The sequence below is a fragment of the Ptychodera flava genome, chromosome 5 (assembly GCF_041260155.1).
Source record: "Ptychodera flava strain L36383 chromosome 5, AS_Pfla_20210202, whole genome shotgun sequence".
Lineage (NCBI taxonomy): Eukaryota > Metazoa > Hemichordata > Enteropneusta > Ptychoderidae > Ptychodera > Ptychodera flava.
The window spans coordinates 26,812,364-26,834,197 of record NC_091932.1 but is presented as its reverse complement, the minus strand read 5'-3'; the positions used below and the strand labels follow the sequence as shown (position 1 = coordinate 26,834,197).

The 21,834-nt window shown below is 37.7% G+C and overlaps 1 protein-coding gene across 4 annotated transcripts in view; it reads left to right on the top strand.

The window, feature by feature from the left end:
• Window positions 1-20,486, top strand: part of LOC139133395 (cytochrome P450 1A1-like) — a 33,766-nt gene extending 13,280 nt beyond the window's left edge. For 2 of the 4 annotated variants that reach the window (XM_070699956.1, XM_070699958.1), the window contains exons 4-10: window positions 2,173-2,266; window positions 3,161-3,322; window positions 4,754-4,965; window positions 5,500-5,619; window positions 7,806-8,045; window positions 8,381-8,479; window positions 11,159-11,521. In XM_070699956.1, coding sequence (XP_070556057.1) covers window positions 2,173-2,266; window positions 3,161-3,322; window positions 4,754-4,965; window positions 5,500-5,619; window positions 7,806-8,045; window positions 8,381-8,479; window positions 11,159-11,415 — 1,184 coding nt within the window. In that variant the 3' untranslated portion in view covers window positions 11,416-11,521. Of the gene's footprint in view, window positions 1-2,172; window positions 2,267-3,160; window positions 3,323-4,753; window positions 4,966-5,499; window positions 5,620-7,805; window positions 8,046-8,380; window positions 8,480-11,158; window positions 11,523-11,635 lie in introns of those variants that run through there. The other 2 variants (XM_070699957.1, XM_070699959.1) reach the window with 2 other exon arrangements.
• Window positions 20,487-21,834: the final 1,348 nt, after the last annotated feature.

Sequence of the window (21,834 nt, the reverse complement as noted above, 5' to 3'; positions counted from 1 at the left end):
AAAACTTCGTGGTTGTCATAAACTATTTTACTAACAAGCGTTTATGTTGCAATGACATCGCGAAAGTGAGCCATTTTCGGTCGTGACTTAGGAAGAGAGGAGTCAGTACCGGTACGATGTATCCTTGCGAAAAGTGCGTACACCGTATTTTACAGAACTGCAGGCAGAGTCCATAGTTTACAATGACATCGAAAACAACTAAATACTAAAGCATGGCGGTAGCCTCCATGATCAATTTAGTTACAGTCAGTCAGTCAAAGAGAGCCACTTTTTTAAACAGCCCCCCAAATCTACGGCCGAAAGTACCGGTACGCTACAGTCGCTTTTGATATAAATGCTAGCCTTGAAAACCCGGGCTGAAAACGGCCGTACGTACACGTGTTCTCACACATGGCAATGACATGTCGTGTTCGGAGGGTTGGTAAGGTTTTGACATACCGGTTGCCCCAGTTACGTTTGGACTTCTGTTATGAGAATTAAACAAAGCTTGTAAAGACATCAAAACAGTATTTGTCAATGTCAGTTCAAGGTGAGAAAGTGAGCGTCATCATACGTGTGTCCGAGATCGGTTCATTGAGTTGGCACTACATCGTAAGATTTCGACAAAGGTGGACTTTAATTTCTTCAATAACGGAGATATCTATGAACCCAGTCCGTGGTTCATCCCATTGCTCCGAAAATAAACATAACTCGTGATGAGATGTCCGGGGTCACCATCAAAGCAACCGAGCAGCCGACCTCGATCGCTTACAGATATCGTGGTACGCGAGATTCATGGAAATCTCGATCCTTCCGTGATGTAGTGAACTTATTTTTTTATTTTAGCGATCGGTCATGACGTCACGTCGTTCACCTATTTCCTACCATTTTCCCGACAGTGTTTCTCAGTCAATGTTCAGATCGGTAATTCATGATTTCAACATACGAAATAGCCAGCTTCGGATTATTTTTAATGTTTATGTTTATTACTTTCTTGATGATTATTTCCACTACGTACGGCGCCATTTTCGTATGTGGATATGTGACCCCGAAACTTCAGTAAATCAACTCAGCAAAAACTTCAGTAGATCAACTCAGCACGCTTCCGTTTTTATGAAATTGTTTTTTTCCTTCTTTCTTTTTTTCTTTCGCGTAGTGCGAAGGCTGTACCTAAGCTTATAGTCAGAGCGTGATTTGAGAGCAAACAGATTACGCAGATAATGCGAACGATAGCAACCGTTACCAACAGACTCATTATGCAGAGCCATGCCCCCAAATGCCCACCCAAACTTGGCATTAATCCGGATCCCGGTCCATTTCGCCCCGGGCTTTAAGCTCGTCAAGCAGTAGTAAGTTCCGTGACAAAGAGGTGTGAATTTATGCAAATATATGTCAATCACCGAATTTCAAGGCTTCTGTTTTCTCCCGATTTCAAAATTTCCAAAGAATTTGTTTCCTTTTTGGTTCGGTTATATTTTCTGAAATGTTCACATTATGTTCTTTTAATGTTACATAATTAAACGACTGCCTAGGCAATGAAGTTCTTACATTTTGAATAACATTTCAGCAAATAGTATCAACTTTTTTACTTAAGTGTTTTTTAACACCAAAACTGATTTTTTTACGCAAATTACATAGCCCTTCACCATTCGAGTAAACTACCGGTATTACTACCATGCTAAACTTTAGATTCTTCGCTTTTGAAAATATACAGTATGAAGGGCTTTCCATCATCTTAGATAGGATCGTCTAGATAAAATATATTCCTTTGATAAAAATGTTTGGCAAAGTGCAGCTCCACCTTAATGCCCAGTGAAGTACATATGATTAGTACGCATTTTAAATATTAAAGCATCCATACATGTACACATGAACAGTCTTTGACCGAGTTGTACTGTGCACGTTGGCTAAAATTAGATGTATCGTTGCCGAAATATCCATATTACATTGTTACTGGAGAATCCTTGACCTTATAGTTTTAATTATATGAGAGTGGAGGGCGACCGATCCGCTATTTATAATGGCAACAACTTTGTGGTCGTTTAAGCATAAAACTCATCCAGCCTATCGTTTTTATCAATGATTAAACTTTGATTTAACACTTATTTTATCCCAAAACTTTTGACTTCACCAAAAAATCTTTGGAGGTTAAATGATTAATGTATTTATCATCGTGAAAAAATGTCAATATAGTGAACCTATTGAGCGAGGGAGATCAAAATATTATTAATGGTGATTTCTCTAAGAAGTGGAAGGTCTTGCGTAAAGTTGGACACCAAGCAGTCAGGTAAGCTCTATTTAAAAATAGCCAGGATAGCTAAGGTCGCCAGGTAGTAGACCGTTTATGCTATACAGTGACAAACCATATGTTTACTATTTATAAGTAGAGAGGCGTTATTGAATAGATCATGAAAGAGTGACGTTGGACCCCTTATGGCTTGCGTGTGATATCACCATTAAAATTCTTTGTTTGAAATTTCTGATCCTTGCATTTTTCATTTAGTTTTGCAGTTCACCAATAGATTTTGCTCATTATTTGGCACATGATATATTTGTCAGAGGAATGCCTCCAGCCTTTCTACTATTTCTGCTTCTCATTGTGAAACATCGCACTCTGTGTTCAAGGATTCGCCATAGGGTGTATTTATTTGTTTATTTACATATTTATTTATTTAATTATTAATTATTTAATGATTATTTATTTATTTTTTCATTAAATGGCCTACTGAAAAGTGTCGTACTCGATAAAATTATAATTTTGCTTTAGTCGAGTTAATTAGAAAACTGTTACAAAACGTTTAACGCAGTATGTTTTGAATTTAACTTTTAATAAGAAGACAAATTTCTAGTGTCCTCGTAAATTTTCCATTCATGCTTGCTCAGAAATTCATTTTAATTTCAAATCGTCGAGTGAGAACAAATTTCATGAATAAGGTCGGGATAAAAATCTGACAAATATTGAAATCAATCAGAATGGACATTATAACACTTACGCCCCTGTTTTGTTACAAGCAGAAAGCAATGGTGGAATAATTTGTTTGCTACTTTATGACTACAATTGAGTTCTACTGATCATTCGTTAGTGGATGACGATTTCATATCTGATGCAAAGGAAACAAATTTCAACAACAGGCAAATCAGATTATATTTATTTGATTAACTACACTATTGTATTTTTTAGGAATTACGCCAACGGATACACATTGGAAAAAATTGTTACACAGGAGGCGTTTCCTCGTATAAAGAAAGCCGTTGTAGACAAGAATGGAGAACCGTTCGATCCGAAATCAATACTGACGATGTTTGTTTGTAATGTGATTTCAAATATTTGCTTCGGTCACAAGTAAGTTCGCTTGCCTATTTAAATACACATATCAATGAAGAAATGACCAAATTAGCGTCAGCTGTAGTCTCACGCAACGTACACGCAACAATATCAATTGGGCATTTATGGTAAACTGTATTCAATGTTGTAGCCTCAATACACTATAAAATAACCCAATATCTAGGGTAGCTTAGATTGTAGCTGATCTGAACTACTCATAGAAACCTCCAACTGGATTTCCAATAACTATGGCAACATTATTCAAGTCATTTGTATGTTAAAATAGGAATGTCGAGTAAGTTTGCAAACTCTTTAATAAAAGCTTGCACAAGCTTTAGGACAGTTATCATTTTATTTGCTTTCACATTTTATTGAATATAAACCTTTCAACAGATCAATTATCAATATATATTTGCGATCGAGAATAAATCTGCTTTCGCGCTACAATTGACTGTTTAGCTAAGACTTTTTCATGAGACCCATAGGACTGAGGGCAAGATATGCCGGGGCTGTGAACTGTAGACTTTCAGCGCACATAGATCGCGCAAAATACCGGCGTTGGAAATTGCAAGAAAATTTATCGTGGTAACGGTAATGGTCACAACCCGGCCAATTGGATGCCCTAGTCACGAATATATGATGTGAATGATATGGTTATGGCGCAAAAGCCACGAAGTTTGCGAACGGGCAGTATTTTCCAACGCTATTCGCGGCTCTAATGCGCACCTTGCAGTACCTTACATCATTGACATTAAAAAGAAGGAATGTCAGTATGATGATTGAGTTTGTGTATTATTAGTAAGAACGTATATAAAGCAAAGCTGACTTTCAACTAATGAAATAGTTTCACATAGATGCCTGAATGCTTCATTATTCTATCTAAGACAGCAATGCGTGACATCGAATGAGATTAAGTGTTTTCACCTTTCGGAGCTTCTTATTCTGCTGTGTTCAAGTAATCATGAGAACATGGTGTTTCTTTAAGGCGTATTTTTCTAATTGTCTGGTACATGCAATGCAAATGTCAACGGACTTTGCATTGATCTGCTGGTGACGTGGAATCATATGTTTTACAGTCTTTCTTTGTGTCATTAAGACCATTAAGACTCTTTATTCTATTGATGTTCCGGCCGTGAAGACACAGTTGTCCGCTATTCATGTACTTATTGCAAACACGAAAATCTCAGACTGTTAGATGCTATTGGAAAAGTGACACCTATTTTAGCCCTACGATAAAAGTTAGCTTTAAGGCTTACTCACTACTCGATTCTCGAACGGTGGTGTAGAAATTCTCTTGATAAGTACTGCACCATTATTACTTGAAATCGACCCCTCTCTTTGAAGTACCATGACAATCTTTTGACATTTTATCATTGCAGAACGGTGGCATGGCATGTCATATTTTCTCTCACGTCTTCGTCATCTTGACATTTGTCACCTCTGTTTCAGTTATGACCTTGATGACACTGAATTCAAAAACATCATACAGATCACTGACGACATGAATGATGTCTTTGGATCTGGCACGACGCTGGCTGACTTGCAGCCAATATTTAAGTATTTACCAACTAAATCCATCCGTCAGATGAAGAAAGTTTCCAATACTTGGTTAGCATTTATCCAGTCAAAGATCGACGATCATAGGATGAATATACAAGAAGGTATAGTATAAATAACTTAATGGCAGAAATGTTGAAATGATAGCATAGTCAAGAATCATGTGTGACATGTATCTGAAATGTAGATTTAGCTGGAATTTATAATGATATGCTCTCATAGATTATAACTACGTTTACATATAATAGAAAAGTATAATAGATATCATAAACTCTCGTGCATGAAGTTAATAGGTTCCGCTGTGTCTGAGCTTTCTGTCTTCACCATTTTGATCCGTAATGATTCATTATGACGTCTTCGTTTTATTAATAAACAAATAATATCTTACTTTTACACTACTGCGGTAATAACAATAACTTTTTTTAATTTTAACAACAAATACAAAACAATCATCTACATTATCACTCTCATTATGCTCTTCCTCCTAATGATTATCTCATTTATGATATGAACAACATTTTTAGGATTGCTTCCTTGGTCAATCTGTTACTCAAAAAATACTATAAGAACTAATCATCATAGAATGATAATGTTCGTTGTCAATCACTCATGGTCATTTCAATATTCTTCTTTGACAGGTAGCGTTTCTGATATTGTTCATGATGTTTTGAGGTTCCAAACAGAATTGAAATGTAAAGACCAGGCCGATGAGTTGACGGACGTTCATGTACGACAAATAGTAGCTGATATTTTTGGAGGTAATTCATTCATATGTTTGTTGGATGATAGAGGAAATTCGTTTAGAGTACAGTGATTGTCTTCAATTCTCCATTCTTCAAAAATATTACACAACGCATGTACGAGCTTGCTGAGTAACTTCATATACAGTTAATAATAATATGGGATCCGCATGCATTGTTTTCCAGCCACTGTACTCGTTTCTTAAATGTAATTTTCAATTTCTCGCCATAGTTATTAAATGTAGAGCTAATTTTTTATACGTAGAGCATTTGGCTTTGTATTGTTCGGTCTTTGTCCAATGCTGGTAAATACAAATAATATATTTTAACAAACGAGTTTGTAAAGTCTTAGACCCATACTTATTGACGTACATACACGTATAATAGCTGATGGTGATGGTTGATGGTCCAACTATAAAATTCGATGGCAGCCAAGGTCATGTGACCGATCGCTATTTTATCGTCAAATTTTGAAGAACATGCTTGCTATACACAAATATTCGAATCGACCAGACCCCTAGGTCATCCGGAGAAACAATTATTTAGGTTTTTGAATAATCAAATATGGTTGCCAGATCACGTGAATATTTATCATTTCAAGGGTTTGCGCCAATAATTATACTGTTGTGATTTTGTTACTTTTCAAGTTTTCTTTCTTTAATCCCACTGAGCTTTATTTCAATCGAAGAAAACAGTTTTATTGCAGTCAATCTTTATCTTTACCTAATCTTTTAATAACACATCCCTTATATTTTAGGATGTATGCTATATTTTAAAAGGATACATAAAATGCAGTCATGTGGACAAAATTGCTTTCTCTATATTATTTAAACGCGTTTAAGGATTTATTTAAGAAGAACAACTGACTGAGTATATATTTATACTCTATTAATAAATATTGTTGAAACATTTGGCACGGCGTTGTGCGACATCCTCCCATAAATTGAAATACGACCGATACAAAACTTTTTGTCTGAGTAGAAGAACAGCCGGAAAAATATAGTCAGTCTGTTGAATGTTTATGGTTGTGTGACAAGCTGTAGATTTTATTTTACCGAGTTTGGAAATGATAAAAAGCTTTCTTAAAATATCACGAGAAACACTCGTGGCAAATTTCATGAATCCTATGCTCGGAAGTTTGGCTTTCAAGGCCATGGAGAGCAAGGAAAACATTGAACTGGTTTCACTCATTATATTTCGAAACGAACACTTCACATCAATTCTAGTTTTCATTACCAGCATGAACCTTGCACGTCAGTCATATAATTTGAAGATTTTCTGAATATATTTATGTAATGCTGTGATGTGCTGTGCTTTGTGACTTTAGTGTATATCTTTCCTTACCATACGTTTTATACCTTACCATAAGTTTTATAATATGGTCACTACTGTACAAGCATTCGGGTAATGATGTTTTAAAAACCATGTCACAGTTTCTCTGTGTGAAGGCCTTCACATCCAAAAACACTGTTTTGATGAGGTGATTAGGTAGGATCGCTAGATCAGTTGATGCACCCAGTACTTATTAAAGCATACTTTTACACCTTTGTTTTGGCTAAAGATTCAAGCTCATGGGGTTGTTTTCCCTTCTCTTTTCAAAACACTTACAATTAGTTCTTGATTACTTGTTATTAGGATAGTTAAGGTGGAAACTAGTGTGGACCTTTCAGGTTTGATATCGGCAACGGTGCTTGCTTGCTTGGTTTGAACTTAAATTTGAAGTACTCTAGTAAAGAATTGTCTACTTGAACCAAAATGCAGTGTTTTGTGAAAGATGGCTGTAGTATTCTGTGGTAATATAGGGAGTTATGGTGCTCATGGAAATTATAGCAGTGACAGTAAATTTATAGTAACTCTAAAATCACTGTTGACTTGCCCATACGAAATAATTATCAGTATTTAAGCTGGCATTGACCTAACACTCGTAAAAAGGCGTCGTGCCACTAAATATTTTAAAATTATAGGAAAATTTAGAGTGTGAGTACTTCACAAACTCTACAGCGTGTGGAGCAGACGCGGTCAGAAAAATTGCAAGAACTATATGCTCAGATTTTGAACCCATCTTTTTAGATTATCTGTGGCTTCTCCGTTAGGTGACAGGGTGCCGTACGTTGTGAGTTGGAACTACATTGAAACCGTCGTATGACAAACTCACACCTGTTTGCAACATGCTCAGACCTTCCAATCTTATACTTTCATGCCAGCCGCAATGGATACAACAATTCATACCTTGAATTGGTGTGTGGCGTACTTGGTAAACTATCCCGATGTTCAGGCGAAAGTACACAAAGAAATAGATGATGCCATCGGAAAAGATCGTGTACCATTGTTGTCCGACAAGGCTAAATTACCGTACTGCGAAGCTGTCATCCACGAAGTAATGAGAATCAGAACTACTTTATCGTTGAACCTACCACATGAAACGATGGAGAACACTTCTATAGGTGGGTTTTTTCACCTTCTTTTAAACACTCGATGCAAGTACATTTATGGTTTACTAGTTAGGAAGAGTAAATAGAACGATGACGTTTCTATGGACGTTTCGCCTATCGGGGGCTGTACATACTAGTGATTTCTTGCTTTCCGTTTAACAGCAATGGTGATTTCTTAAACTTTTGATAAGTGCAGTTATTTTCATTTATCACAAGAATTATTATTATTTCTGGAATTTAGTATTTGATTAGAGCAGATAAAAATTATTCGAACAATTTGATTGCATAGTTTGCCAAGATTATTCGATTTTCTACACGCCTGAATACTGCCATATCCCGCCCCCCAGGTGGCTATAACATACCAAAAGGGACACAAATATGGACAAACCTATGGAGTCTACACATGGATGAGGAATACTGGAAGGAGCCTGAGAAATTTTGCCCAGGTGTGTTGAATTAAAATTTCTATATAGCAGTGTTTTGACAAGGTCATTGTGTGGCAAATATGGATTGATAATATAGTGTGTTATTTTGCCTACCAAATAAAAGTAGCGACATAAAAAACGAGCTAATGCAGCACTTAGGCCGCGTTCTCAAAATGGTTGGGCGGGGGCGGAGGAATCGCGATGTCAATCTTATTATTTTTCAGATGCACCTCTCAATACCCTCACAATCTTTCAAGTCCCTCCCGTCTATATATTCAAAATTTTTGAAGTCCCCCCCCGTAAATTTTCACATAGCCGCATATTCATTAGGCATACAGGCAGGGTAAAAATAAACATGTATTACGTAGTTCTGCTCGCAGATGTTCAATATACTTCCTCTTATCAGAAGGTCGTAGAGCCATGTTCCTGCGCCCCTTTCTGAAATTGATTGATTTTAAAATGCATCAGTGTATCTTTTGGATTTATCAGTCAAAGCTGATTTGAGTTTATCCAATTCTTGCCAGGTCAATGGCACAAGCTGGATAGCACACAAAATTACACGAGACAGTATGCAAATTTTGAACTCCTGACTACATTTTGCCAATTTTGAAAATTGAGGACAGTGTCCTACCGAATAATGTGGTGTTTTTTTTAAATTACAAGACATATAAGGCTTAGATAATACTTATGTATGTTTTAAAAAACTGGCAATACTGGAAGGTTAAAATAGTCCATCAAATAAACATTTTTATCTCAGAAATTGTGGGCGTAATAATGGCAAATTTGGATAAAAGATAAATAATTCCATTTAGTCACATTTTTTTCTTTTAAATCAGAGTCTTTACTGTTCAAAGTTTTACTTTTGTGTTATTGTACAAGGAAATGTTAAAATTTTATTCACTGCATGTATTTGAAATAAATGGTTTTATATATTGATTTCAAGAGATTTCCGATAAAACTGTGAGTTTTCACCGTACATTTGTATAAAATCAAGAATAGTGACCCTCATCTTTATTTCCTAATATTTGATCATTCTCATATGCCAAAATTCAAAAATCCGCGGTAACTGTTAAGTCTCCTAGTTTTTTATGTGTTACTCTCTGGCTTGATCTTGTGACAAATACATGCATGTTTCACTGTAAATTGAGCGCCCTATGACCCAAACTCCTCTTAAACTACATCAGAGTCAGAGCTATAACTGTCACTGCCGGTAATCAGTGACAGTGACACTGCCCGTAGGCAGTAGCAGGGCAGTAGCTGTATTAACTTTGTATTTTGACAATATTTCTGCTCAATTTATACAACTGTTTCCTTTTTGTTCTTCCTAAAGCATGTTGAGCTGTCCGGTATTCAGCTTGCAGACACGGTCTGTGTACGTGTATTTGGACGCTAATTCAATTATCACAAATATTTAGAAATACAGGCTTTGTTGACAAACTGAATATTGTGTGTTTCGGCATGCCGTAGAAAGACAACAAGAAACAGTATTTGATACATTGAATAGAAATATCGGTAAAAAAATTATCAACAGTTGTGCCCAATTACAAGGCCAACTTGTTGTTTTTATGAAAATTTAATGGCATCCAAACATTTTGAATGTTGTAGCTCCGCTGTTAACGACGGATAGCTTCTCAAATAGGCTGATTATCCATCGTCGTCCGTCCGTCGTCCTTCGTCCATCAACAATTGGCTTCTCCTCTGAGACCGCAAGTCCGATTGCTCTGAATTTTGAAATGCAGTTCACTTGGGGTGACCTCACTTAAGTTTGTTCAAATCGTGGTGATATTTGCCTATTTATGTTTTGGGGCTATTTGCTGTAAAATAATCTTATTCCCTGAATGTGCGATTGCTTTGAAATTTGATATGCAGTCACTTAGGATGACTTTAGTTAAATTTGTTCAAATTTCGATGAATTTTGTGGCATTTTGGACAATTTTGCCCCAGTTTCTCAAAAAACTACTCATTTCATTGCTTTTGTTTACATGCTGTTAGGGAATGTGATATGTTTAACTTATGATGTAATCTTCCATATTGTACTTATGCAGCTGATTTTACCATTTCTTATCAGTCTACTGAAATAAGCTATCATAGATTTCCACCTTCTTCATCAACATATATGTCACAAATAGCTTTTCTCTACATAACACAGCGGGTCTTTATCAGCCGCTAGGTCGCTTATTTTGAGGCTTAAGTCATGAAACGAGACAAAATGGTTTAAGATTTTGTTTACTTAATACTAACATTAGTACCATTGGATTATATCAAAATGTCCGGAACCAAAACATTTTCAGGTCCCCTCTATAGGCAGAGCATAACTTTCAAGTCCCCCTCGACTACCGCCAAAATTTTCGAATCCCCCCAATTCCTCCAGCCCCTACCCATTTTTTGTAAAGGCAGCCTTAAATGAGCTGTGTTTTAGATGTTGCGATTCAAGTCAAAGGGTAAGTTATACCGTAGCTGAGGTCAGAGTCGAAAATAACTCATTTGCATATGCTAATACGGTTAAGAAAACATTCACTTACAACTTGATCACTTTTCAAAAACATGCCATGATATAACAACCATATGGTACCCTTTAGTTAATTTGTTCAGGGCAGACTATACCTTGACACACAAAATTATGAGAAATAACTGAATAATTTTATGTAGAGGTATAGCCTGTAAAGAAAGGTACAGAAATTTGTATTTTCCTTCCTACAGAACGATTCGTAGACGACGAAGGCAATGTTCGGAAAAGACAAGACAGTTACCTCCCGTTTTCCGCTGGACGCCGTGCGTGCCTAGGAGAGGTTTTGGCAAGGAATGGAATGCTTCTGATATTCACCTGCTTGTTTCAGCAGTTTACTTTATCACCGGTCAACGGAAAAGAGAATCCAAGCCTGGACCCGAACTTTAAACATATAGTAACTAGATGCATCCCGTATGACGTTGTCGCCAAGGAACGCATTTCTGGGTAAACGGACTCGCAGGCTTGAATTGTTTTGGTAGTCTAGAGTAAAAAAAATACCCCAGACAAATGACAATTGCGTGCATTCTGAATCAGCAAATATATATATATATATATATATATATATATATATATATATATATATATATATATATATATATATATATATAACTTCAAGTACAAAGTAATGAAATCTATTACTTAAGTTTCATGCATCTTGCTATGCTCAGATAGAAGTGAAAGGATTACTAGCTCGACACTCTTACATATATGATTGGGATGAACCATTCTATTTGTAGGTGGTGTTAACATTCGATAAATAATATTTGTTTTGGTGGCCACATTTTGAAACCAACTCAGAACATTTGTTTAACAGTGTAGATTTGTCACCATTGATGATGTGCAGCTTTCCAGAAAAGTTGCACATTATCAATGCCGACAAATCTACACTGTTAAACAAACGCTCTAGTTTTGTTTTACGTTAGACGTTCTTACATTTTCCACTGAATTATGAGATCCCCATCAGATATTGAACCGAATCGGTCAAAAAGGAAAAAAAGGAAATCTTGGTAAGCCCGAAGACGTCAAACAGAATGCGCCTCGGGGACAGTAATTCTAACTGTCAAACCTTTACAATCCTGATCTACCACTTGTGGGTTTCATTAAAAGCTCTTTGCGTAAGAAAACTTTTCACCAGCTGAGTTTTTCAAAAATCGAAAACTTTGTTTTTCTGCATAGATTTAATATATAGACGGCGGCCATTTTGAATTTAAATATCAGCAAATCTTGGGTGATTTGTCTCTCGTGAAAAATTTGCACAGTGACCCTCTGATTTTTATTCTTGATTTTGAAAGAGAATTGTTGAAAATCTTATAAAAAGGGAAGTGATCATTAGATAGGAGAGAATCAGTCAAAAATAGCAAAAAAAGACATCCAAATATATCAAGAGCTGCTAAAAATTCAACAGCCAATATATTTTACTTTTCAATAAAGCTCAACCGCAATAGGTGTGAAATTCTGGTACATGCCATGAAACTCAGAAAATATAAATATTAGGATTGTTAACACAGTTGCACATCAGTATTCTGACCAACCTAATGCAAAGATCGAATGATCCATCCCTAAAGTACTACTTCAGCAGAAACTGATCATACAGCTCAAATACTAAATAGTTTTAATACTTTTGTATTATTGCAACAGTTAAATGTTACGTCTACAGGCAGCCAATGATTGAAGGGTTTACTCAGACTACACATTTGGCGTGAACGAAAACACAGATTAAACAGTAATCTCAAATGTGTTGAACTTATATGAAGGCTTCCTCCGGGTTAAATATTTAAACGCTTAAACGCTTTTTGTATGTTCCCTTAAGCTTCAGAACATTACGTCGACATTTCTCTTGTTCAACCTGCCATCACAGCCTGCATTGTGGTATATAAACAATGTTATTGCTCACGACTATAACCTTTAAATCTGCACTAGAATTCTTAATGTCAACTCCAACATGGCATAGTGTACACGATGTGTGTTTTGTGATGTCATACGTCGTATTTCAACATTTATCTGGAAATATATGCGCGTTGTATATGTTTTCCATAATAAAAACAACGAAAAACCCTAAAGGAACAATGTTGTTCCTGTGACCGGTAAACACACAGACGGGTGACATGGTAGGCCTTAATCTAAGACATTTCTTAATGTCACTGCAACAGTTACAGATACAGTTATTTTCACAAAATCTGACCTCACTTTTGTTTCTAAATGGAAGTATGACGAAAGGCCACCCGTACAAAGGATTAATTATTAGCCGAAACACGGACATAGGTAAACACATATGTGCATCGTTAATTATACTACAACTCTGTCAATACCATTGATGTTTTTAACATCATCCCCAGGGATTACTACTGATAACGTTTCTGGTTACGCAGTATTATGAACCGAGATTTTTCCATGTCTATGATTTTACTGGCATTGCCATGCATAATTGACTTAAGCAAACTTTGTACCCCATAATCTATTCGGCTTTACCTCTAAAATTATGTCATGCAAAGTTTGCTTCCGTCCATTATGGGTGGTAGGGTTACTTTGGCTAAGATAAAGAATGCTTATTGCAATTTTTCTTCATTCTTTACACATATATTGTATTGATAACATATATATTTTTGTCAGATATCTGCAAATCAATAATTATATTTAACTAAACAGAATGTAACCATTGATCACTTCTCCAAGGGTAGAAAAGAACAGCACTAGGTACAATGCTTAATATACAATAATATTATACACACATACTGACTCTCTACAATTGTCAAATACGCTGTATACACGGACGTATACTAATAAAATGCACTAGTACAGTGTTCCCTTGTTGTGTGCAAAGATCTGCATTACGTGTACAGTGTTTCAGCCAGCTTTTGCTTGCATGGGGACACAGTGACCCATAGTAGGTGTGAAGGGGGGAAAAATTAAATTTTTGGGGGACATGTAATGTATTTCAATAAAACAACACAGTACAGTGTCATTATGTGTCATTATGACCTGGTACCATATTTGGTGTTCAATAGGCAAGTCAGGTGAGTGCATTAACGATCATTAGGTCAATGGTGTTGTGCAAAATTGTGCCAACATGAAACTTGCAGTATCATTAAGTTTACTGCTACCACGTGGTATGCACATAAACTGTAGGGCTCCCCCTAAGTCACCAAGACGATTAGCCAACTCATTAGCCAAATCAAAAATCTTGTAGGCACTTTGAACATATTTTAGGCAGTTTATGATCTCAAGTGTGGCAACAAATTTCTTGGTATTCAGGAGTTCTTCATTTTTCAAATCAAAATGTTTTGTATTTTACATTAAAGAAATATTTGTTCAGTTTTTATTGCATTAATTATCTGTGTTTTTATGACATTAAAGTGATAGAAATATTTTTTCATTTCTGGTGGTAAACTTTTACCACCAGAAATAAAATTAGGTGGCAATTCTAAAAATCAGGTAGCAATGTGAAGTGTATATTACCAAAGATACAGAATATTTCTGTAGCATTCTGTCAGTGTTCACAAATTTATGCAGTTTTGAGTCATGACGAAAATTTTGTGAGCCACACATATAAAAAATTTCCATGCAGAAAAAAAGCATTGGGTAGCATAGTGGCAATGTAGATACAATTATTGTGGTGTTTAAGGCTCTGGTGTTGTGTCATAGTTGTGACCAAGCAGGCTCAATAGCATCTTAAGCATAAGTATTTTTCTTGAGACAAAAATGGTTTGGCCAAACCCAAATCCTGTAAAACAATAGACAATATTGATATTGTTCATTTAATTTCCCCAATGTTTTAGAGTAATCATTGTTTCAAAGATTATGATAACGGTTTAGTCCAGAAATATTTTCATTTATATTTTGATATCATCAAGAAATGTCTAGTGATGTTCACTATTATATCATTAAACTGGTGGAATCTGCAGAAATATTAAAATCATTCAGAATCACACCATTTTGACCATTTCTTGTATAAGTTATAGCAGTTTGAAATATGCCAAGTGGACAATTTTAATAGCTTTACTTTTGAATTGTTGCTTTGATGTTAAGTTACCATGCAAAATTGTAGCTCTCAAATGTGAAGATTTGAAAATGAATATGCTCACTGCAAGTACTGTTGACAATTTCCCTTTGCCATGACTCTTAATAAAGTAGAATTAAAAACTGACAGTCAAGCTAAATGCCATTTAAATTGGAAGGCACCAAGAAATTTCTTTTTAACATAAGATTGTACCTATTGGCCCTCCCTAGGTGGTTTCTTTTGAACCATAATTGTGTACTTAAAGGGTCTTCATTCATGACATCACGTGAAATGACCCAGATTTGACCTTTCAGAAAACCTCAGTTTTTTCTCTTTTTCACTTGTACAATGACTCTGTTTGTGAAAGTTTCCTTCGAAATTATGGTTTTTACTATCAAACTGAGTTGTTTGTGAAAGTTTCCTTCGAAATTATGGTTTTTACTATCAAACTGAGTAGCTGCAGGCCAAATTTTGATGCAAGCAATGTAGGTAAAACTTGAACTCAAGGACAACCGGTACGCGGCACTTGTCCATGCAAAACCAAGCCTCAGTGTATTCATTAACGTTGTACGTCCGTGATGCATAGATGTATCGTAGTATCGAACAGCAACAGTGTTTGTTTTACGTACCAGGGAATTTGTAACTTTGTAGAAAGGAGAGTAAACTGTTTCAATACATTGCAACTTTGTAGGAAGGAGGGTAAACTGTTTCAACATCTTACAACATTTTATTGTTAGCCGTAGTTTTCTGTCCAGGAGGCACTGTCTAAAAATTCAATTGCCACTAAAATATGGCTTACTCATATCGCGTCATGGTGACCCACAACGGTTATTTTATCGGGACAAAACAAAAAAATTTGTTATAAATGTGTCATTTGATTTAATTACATCCCAGGAGCTAGTGCGCCCTCAAACAACCTTAAATGTCTAGCGTAGCCCTCTAGTGTTACTCAGATCGTTTTTACCCTTGCTTCGGTCACATGTTTTTCGAGCTGCTCCCATTTCAATTTTCTTTTTGAGAGACAAACTTCGTCCAGAAATCAGCACGACGTTACACTACTGCCGCACAGTTATAGTTCTCACTGCACGAGTATCCCTAGCTTCAGAAGTATGGCTGCCGGAGCAAATGCTCAAGATATCGAGGCGTCCGAAACGGAACATGATGAGGCAGTCGATTCTGCCGTTCCCGCCATCAGCACTAACGATACAGCTCCTGGTCAATCACGAATTCTCCGAGCAGGCGCAAGACCGAAGGCAACTTTCAAGACGTCGGGTCTTGGTAAGAAGACAGTCAAATGTGCTTCGACAGGCAGCAGTGTTCAAAAACAATTAGATGCGGTTACAACGCAAGTTCAAGATATATCGAGCAAAATTGCAGACGTAATGAAAATCGTGCAAGCCAAAGGCCATGACGTCACAGACCACCACGATAACCGGACCTGAAGGCGCGCCAAAACCAAGGTCACAGCTTTGTCGGAGCTTAAGCGAAACAAGGAACTGCAGGATTCCGTCGAGCAGGTTCTAGTCGTGAGTTCTACAAGTTCGCCAAATTCCGATACAGAAGACAGCACCAGTGGCAGTTCCGACGGCGAATACAAGGCAAGTGCCGCTGCCGTACACAAGAATCTGAAGTCCAGGGCGAAAGGTGCGAACGGCAACAATAACAGTAGCAAACACAGCAGTACATTGACCGTCACCAAAGGTAAACGTATTAAGAGTGGAGCAAAACGAAAACCCACTGATAGAGTTAAGAAGTATATACCCTGGCCTCACGAGTTCATTAGAGACCCAACTCCTAATAGGCCAGATGCCTTAACATATGACGATATGACATTAGCACAGCTAGTTTCTGGAGAGCTTGAAATAATATTAAGCATGAACCTTAGTAGTGATACCGCCTTACATAGGCTAAGCCACTTACAGAATATTGTAACAGATGCTCAATTGTACCCATGGGATCGAGTACGAAAGTATCATTCTATTATTTTGCAATATTTAGAACAAGGGTTGTTGGAGTTGGGAGATTCTTTTGATAATATCCACACCAGATTTGTAAGAAACCCCCCACAGCCTAACATATCACAAATGGTTGCTAAGAATAAAAAAGCACGCCGTGTGAGGTATTGTTATGCCTTTCAGAGTAACAAATGTAGTCAGTCAGATGACCACATAGTAGATGGTAGTTTAGAGAAGCATGTTTGTTCAGCCTGCTTGCGCTTCAGACAGCAAGAGGCAAGGCATGCTTCCATTGGCTGTCCAATCAATGACAGAGAGTACAGAGAACAAAAACAAAAAAGTTCACACCAAGATTGACAATTGGTTTCTGAGGGCCAGGGTCACAGCCTTGAGACTCTGGCTCCTATTGTTCAGCTTAGTACTGGCAATTCTTTCACAATTTCCCATCTTGTAGTTGATAGTGATTTCGATAGTGATCATTTTGTCTATGTAAAAGAGGTGAATTTGCCCAGTCAGGTGACATTGGAACAACCTCCATTGTATGTACACCAAGGGTCAAGTTGCACAAGCGAACCATTAGAGACATCAGCTTTCCATCATTTGGAAGATTCAAAGGCATACTCACTTGCTCCTAGTTTCAAACCATTTAATGTTTTTGTTCATCAATCTGTAGATTACTCATCAACTGTAACATTGCCTCAAGTTTTGAACAGTGTCTACGGTTTCACATAGGGGAATTTTGCAGTGCCACCAAATTCCACTGTCAAAGTTAACTTTCCTCACATCCCTCACTGGATTCCTCCTCGTATTGCTTCCTGGCCACCCAGCCCTCGCATTTCTGTAGATTGGTTAGTAAGTACGCACCATGTAGTGTTTAACTCGGGCAGACCAAATTTTGCAGGGCTTCGCATTCCCGTTCCTTCATCTCTGAACATTCCTGCATGGCATGCACGTCTTCAAGGACTAGACTACAGTCCAATTGTAGATTTCCTTGAATTTGGGTGGCCAGTTGGCTTTACATCGAGGAATCTGCCAGTTTCGAGTGCACGAAACCACAGTTCAGCACTACATTTCGCAAATCACATTGATACATTTGTGTACACAGAAGTAAGCTATGGCGCAACTGCTGGGCCTTTTGCCAATAACCCACTTTGTATTCCCATTGCAACACCCCCCCTTTCTTCGGTTCTGAAGAAAGATTCTTTGGAACGTCGCACAGTTATGGACCTAAGTTTCCCATCAGGCACATCCATCAATGCCGGTATCCCAGCAGACTATTACCTTGATCAGCCATTTCACCTTAGTTACCCTAATATAGATGCCCTCACATCCTTAATCAGAGAACTTGGCCCTGGCTGTCATTTATTCAAACTAGATTTGCGTAGAGCATATAGACAACTCCCAGTCGATCCACACGACTTCCATTTGCTTGGTTACACTTGGAGGGGTTCACTTTTCATAGACATAAGGTTACCTTTTGGCCTGCGCTCTGCAGCACTCGCATGTCAGGCAACAACAAACGCAATCATAGCTATGTATAACCAACTGGGCTTTCGCACGGTCAATTTCTTAGATGACTTTTGTGGCGCAGAAAAGCCTACCCTTTCTCAGTCTGCATTTTTGGCTTTGCGCTCTCTTTTTTGTGATTTAGGTATTGAGGAGTCTGTACGCAAAGCTATCCTGCCCACAACGTCTCTCTCATTTATTGGTGTGCAAGTGAACACAGTGACAATGACTTTAGAAGTTACCGAAGATAGGTTATCAGAACTGTCAGGCTTATTACCACAGTGGTTGTCTAAAAAGAAAGCAACCAGGCGCGAGTTGCAGGTTTTAATTGGCAAACTCTCCTTTGTTTCCAGTTGTGTGCGTTCAGGCCGTTTATTCATTAGCCGTTTGCTAGACACCCTTCGCTCAGTCCAGAGTGCGCATCACCATATCTATCTTAACTCACAATTTCGCAAAGACATACAGTGGTGGATTACCTTCCTTAGAAAGTACAATGGCGTATCCATCATTCCCAACAAAGACTGGTCTGCTCCTAACAGTGTTTTCTCTACAGATGCTTGTCTTTCAGGTTGTGGCGGCATTTCAGGCACACAGTTTTTTCACTCCAGTTTCCCACACTTTGTTTTACAGGAACAACACCCCATACATTGCCTAGAGATGCTGTCTGTTGTTGTTGCAGCGCGACTTTGGGGTCATAGCTGGCAAGGCCAACGCATATTGGTTTACAGTGACAACATTAGCACTGTCCAAGTCTTGAACTCTGGTAGAGGCCGCAACCCTTTTCTTTTGGCTGCTGCTCGCGAGCTTTGGTTGATTGCAGCTACACATGAATTTGAATTAAAGGCAGAACACTTACCGGGTGTCAAGAACCAAGTAGCAGACTGTCTGTCACGTTGGCATCTGCACAGCTCATACAAGGAGTCATTTCGCAGATTGACTCGCGGTAGTGAGTTAACTGAAACCCTTGTTTCTGACAAATTGTTTGTGTTGGACAAGACATTCTGAATTTTTTTTTCTTCGCAGATATCAGGCATGATCTAGATTTACTGCGACAGGAGGTTAAGCATTCTAGAATTGCAGCATTCACTTCTGGTACACGAAAGAACCTGCATACTCAGTTTCGGGCGTATTTCAGTTTTACACTATACTATGGCTTACAAGCACTCCCAGCCACTCCAACCATTCTGTCATTATATGCCCAATTCCTCAGTAGATCATTCAGAAGCTCAGCATCCATTGCAAACTACCTCTCAGGCGTTAAAACACTTCACATTCTCACTGGCTACAGTGTGGAAGCTTTTGAGTGTCTGAGTTACAAGCTAACAATGACGGGCATTAAAAAGACAAGCAGGCACACACCTTTGCAGAAGTTACCAATTACCGTTCACATGTTGGAAGACATGTCTGCACTAATCAATTTTGCAGACCCATTTCAGGTTGTCGTTTGGTGCGCCATATTGACAGGTTTCTTTTCATTCCTCAGGAAGTCCAATTTAGTACCTCCTTCTAGACAGGCCTTTGACCGCACTCGTCATCTTTGCCGTAGAGATTTTGTAGTCAAAGAATACTTTGTCACAGTTGCTATTCGCTGGTCAAAGACCATACAGTGTCATGAGCGTACTTTGATCATTCCTTTAGCAGCCATTCCTGGTAGTATACTATGCCCTGTGTCGGCATTTAAACAGATGATTTCACTAGTACCGGCGCAGGGACATATGCCGGCATTCATTTATCCAAAAAAAGGGAAACTGGTCTCATTAACACATTCTTCATTTTCATCCGCCGTTAGCGAGTTACTGGGGGGTATAGGTAAAGATAACAAGCTTTATTCAGTACATAGCTTGCGTAGGGGTGGAGCTACCCTGGCTCACGCTGCAGGGGTTCCTACAGATCTGATTAAATTGCACGGAGACTGGCGTTCAGATGCCTATGAACGGTATGTTAAGGTACCTATGGCTACGCGTTTGTCAGTATCTCAGCGCATGGTAAATTGGACACAACAAAAGCCAGTCAGTATATCTCACCAGTAACATTATGGATGATTCGCAGTGTTGTATTATTCTGTACAATTTTGCCAGTCCACTTTATGTGGCATCAGATTATACTGGCTACAAGTTGGCTTCAAGCATGTTCTCATTGTTTCATATTTGAAGCAGTTTCAAGCATCCTTGCGTTAAATTTGTGTACATTTGTACTTCCCATTCCTTAATAGCAGTTTTCGTTTCCTGCTATGTCATTTTGCCTCAATTTCTTTGTCGTTTGTGCGATGTTCCACCTTCATAGTCGGACACTTTCCATTTTGTTCCTTTGATTAGATTTTTTGCTATTGTATTTACTACTCTTCTTTTATCATTTGCTTTCAATTGCTGTTAGTGCAGTTTCATACGTTTATTGAATTTTTTATTATTTATTTATTTATTTATTTTTAACTCTCTGGCGGTTCTCTTTCTTGGTGGAGTCTTAATAAAGAACTTACAAATTTACCGCCAGAAAGTTGTTTTGTCCTTTTGTGAGAGCGATGGGTGTAATTTGTTATAAATGTGTCATTTGATTTAATTACATCCCAGGAGCTAGTGCGCCCTCAAACAACCTTAAATGTCTAGCGTAGCCCTCTAGTGTTACTCAGATCGTTTATACCCTTGCTTCGGTCACATGTTTTTCGAGCTGCTCCCATTTCAATTTTCTTTCCCACCCTCCTCTCCCACTTCTCCTGGAATACTTGTATTTTGTTCCATTTAACTGCCTTATTGTATTTTGTAGTTTTTGGAATGCTTTGATCACTTATGGTTTTGTCTTGTTTACTTTTCTGACCTTTTTCAAGTCTGATTGTGACACAGCTTCATTATTCGTTTTACTTGTTCTTTGTTATGTGCCTTTTTACTGTAGTGGAGTCTTAATAAAAAACTTCCAAATTTACCGCCAGAAAGTTGTTTTGTCCTTTTGTGAGAGCGATGGGTGTAATTGTGTCAAATGTCGCAAAGCCGCACGCTGGCTGAAACGCTGGCCGTATACCGTTTTTTCTGCATAGATATACGTCATATATATCAACACATTGATATGTTATATACAAAGGTATACCTAACGTACGAAACTAATTTTGTTTTACATATACGTCAATATAAATAATAATATCATACCAGTATATTGATGGCGCAAATGCAGCGATCTGATTGGTCGAGACGTGAAAAGAACCGTGGTATATTGGCGATGTACCACGGCTGGCACACGCGCGAACTCTCGGCAAGAGCCAAAATCCTGTTTTTTGACGTTTTATGAGAGAATTTCAATATACTGTTATGATATACTAGCAATAAATCACACCCAGCGAAGGTATACCACTCGATTTTGACCAGTTCACTTCATATATACACTCGCTATCGCTCGTGCATATATGTCGTGAACTGGTCAA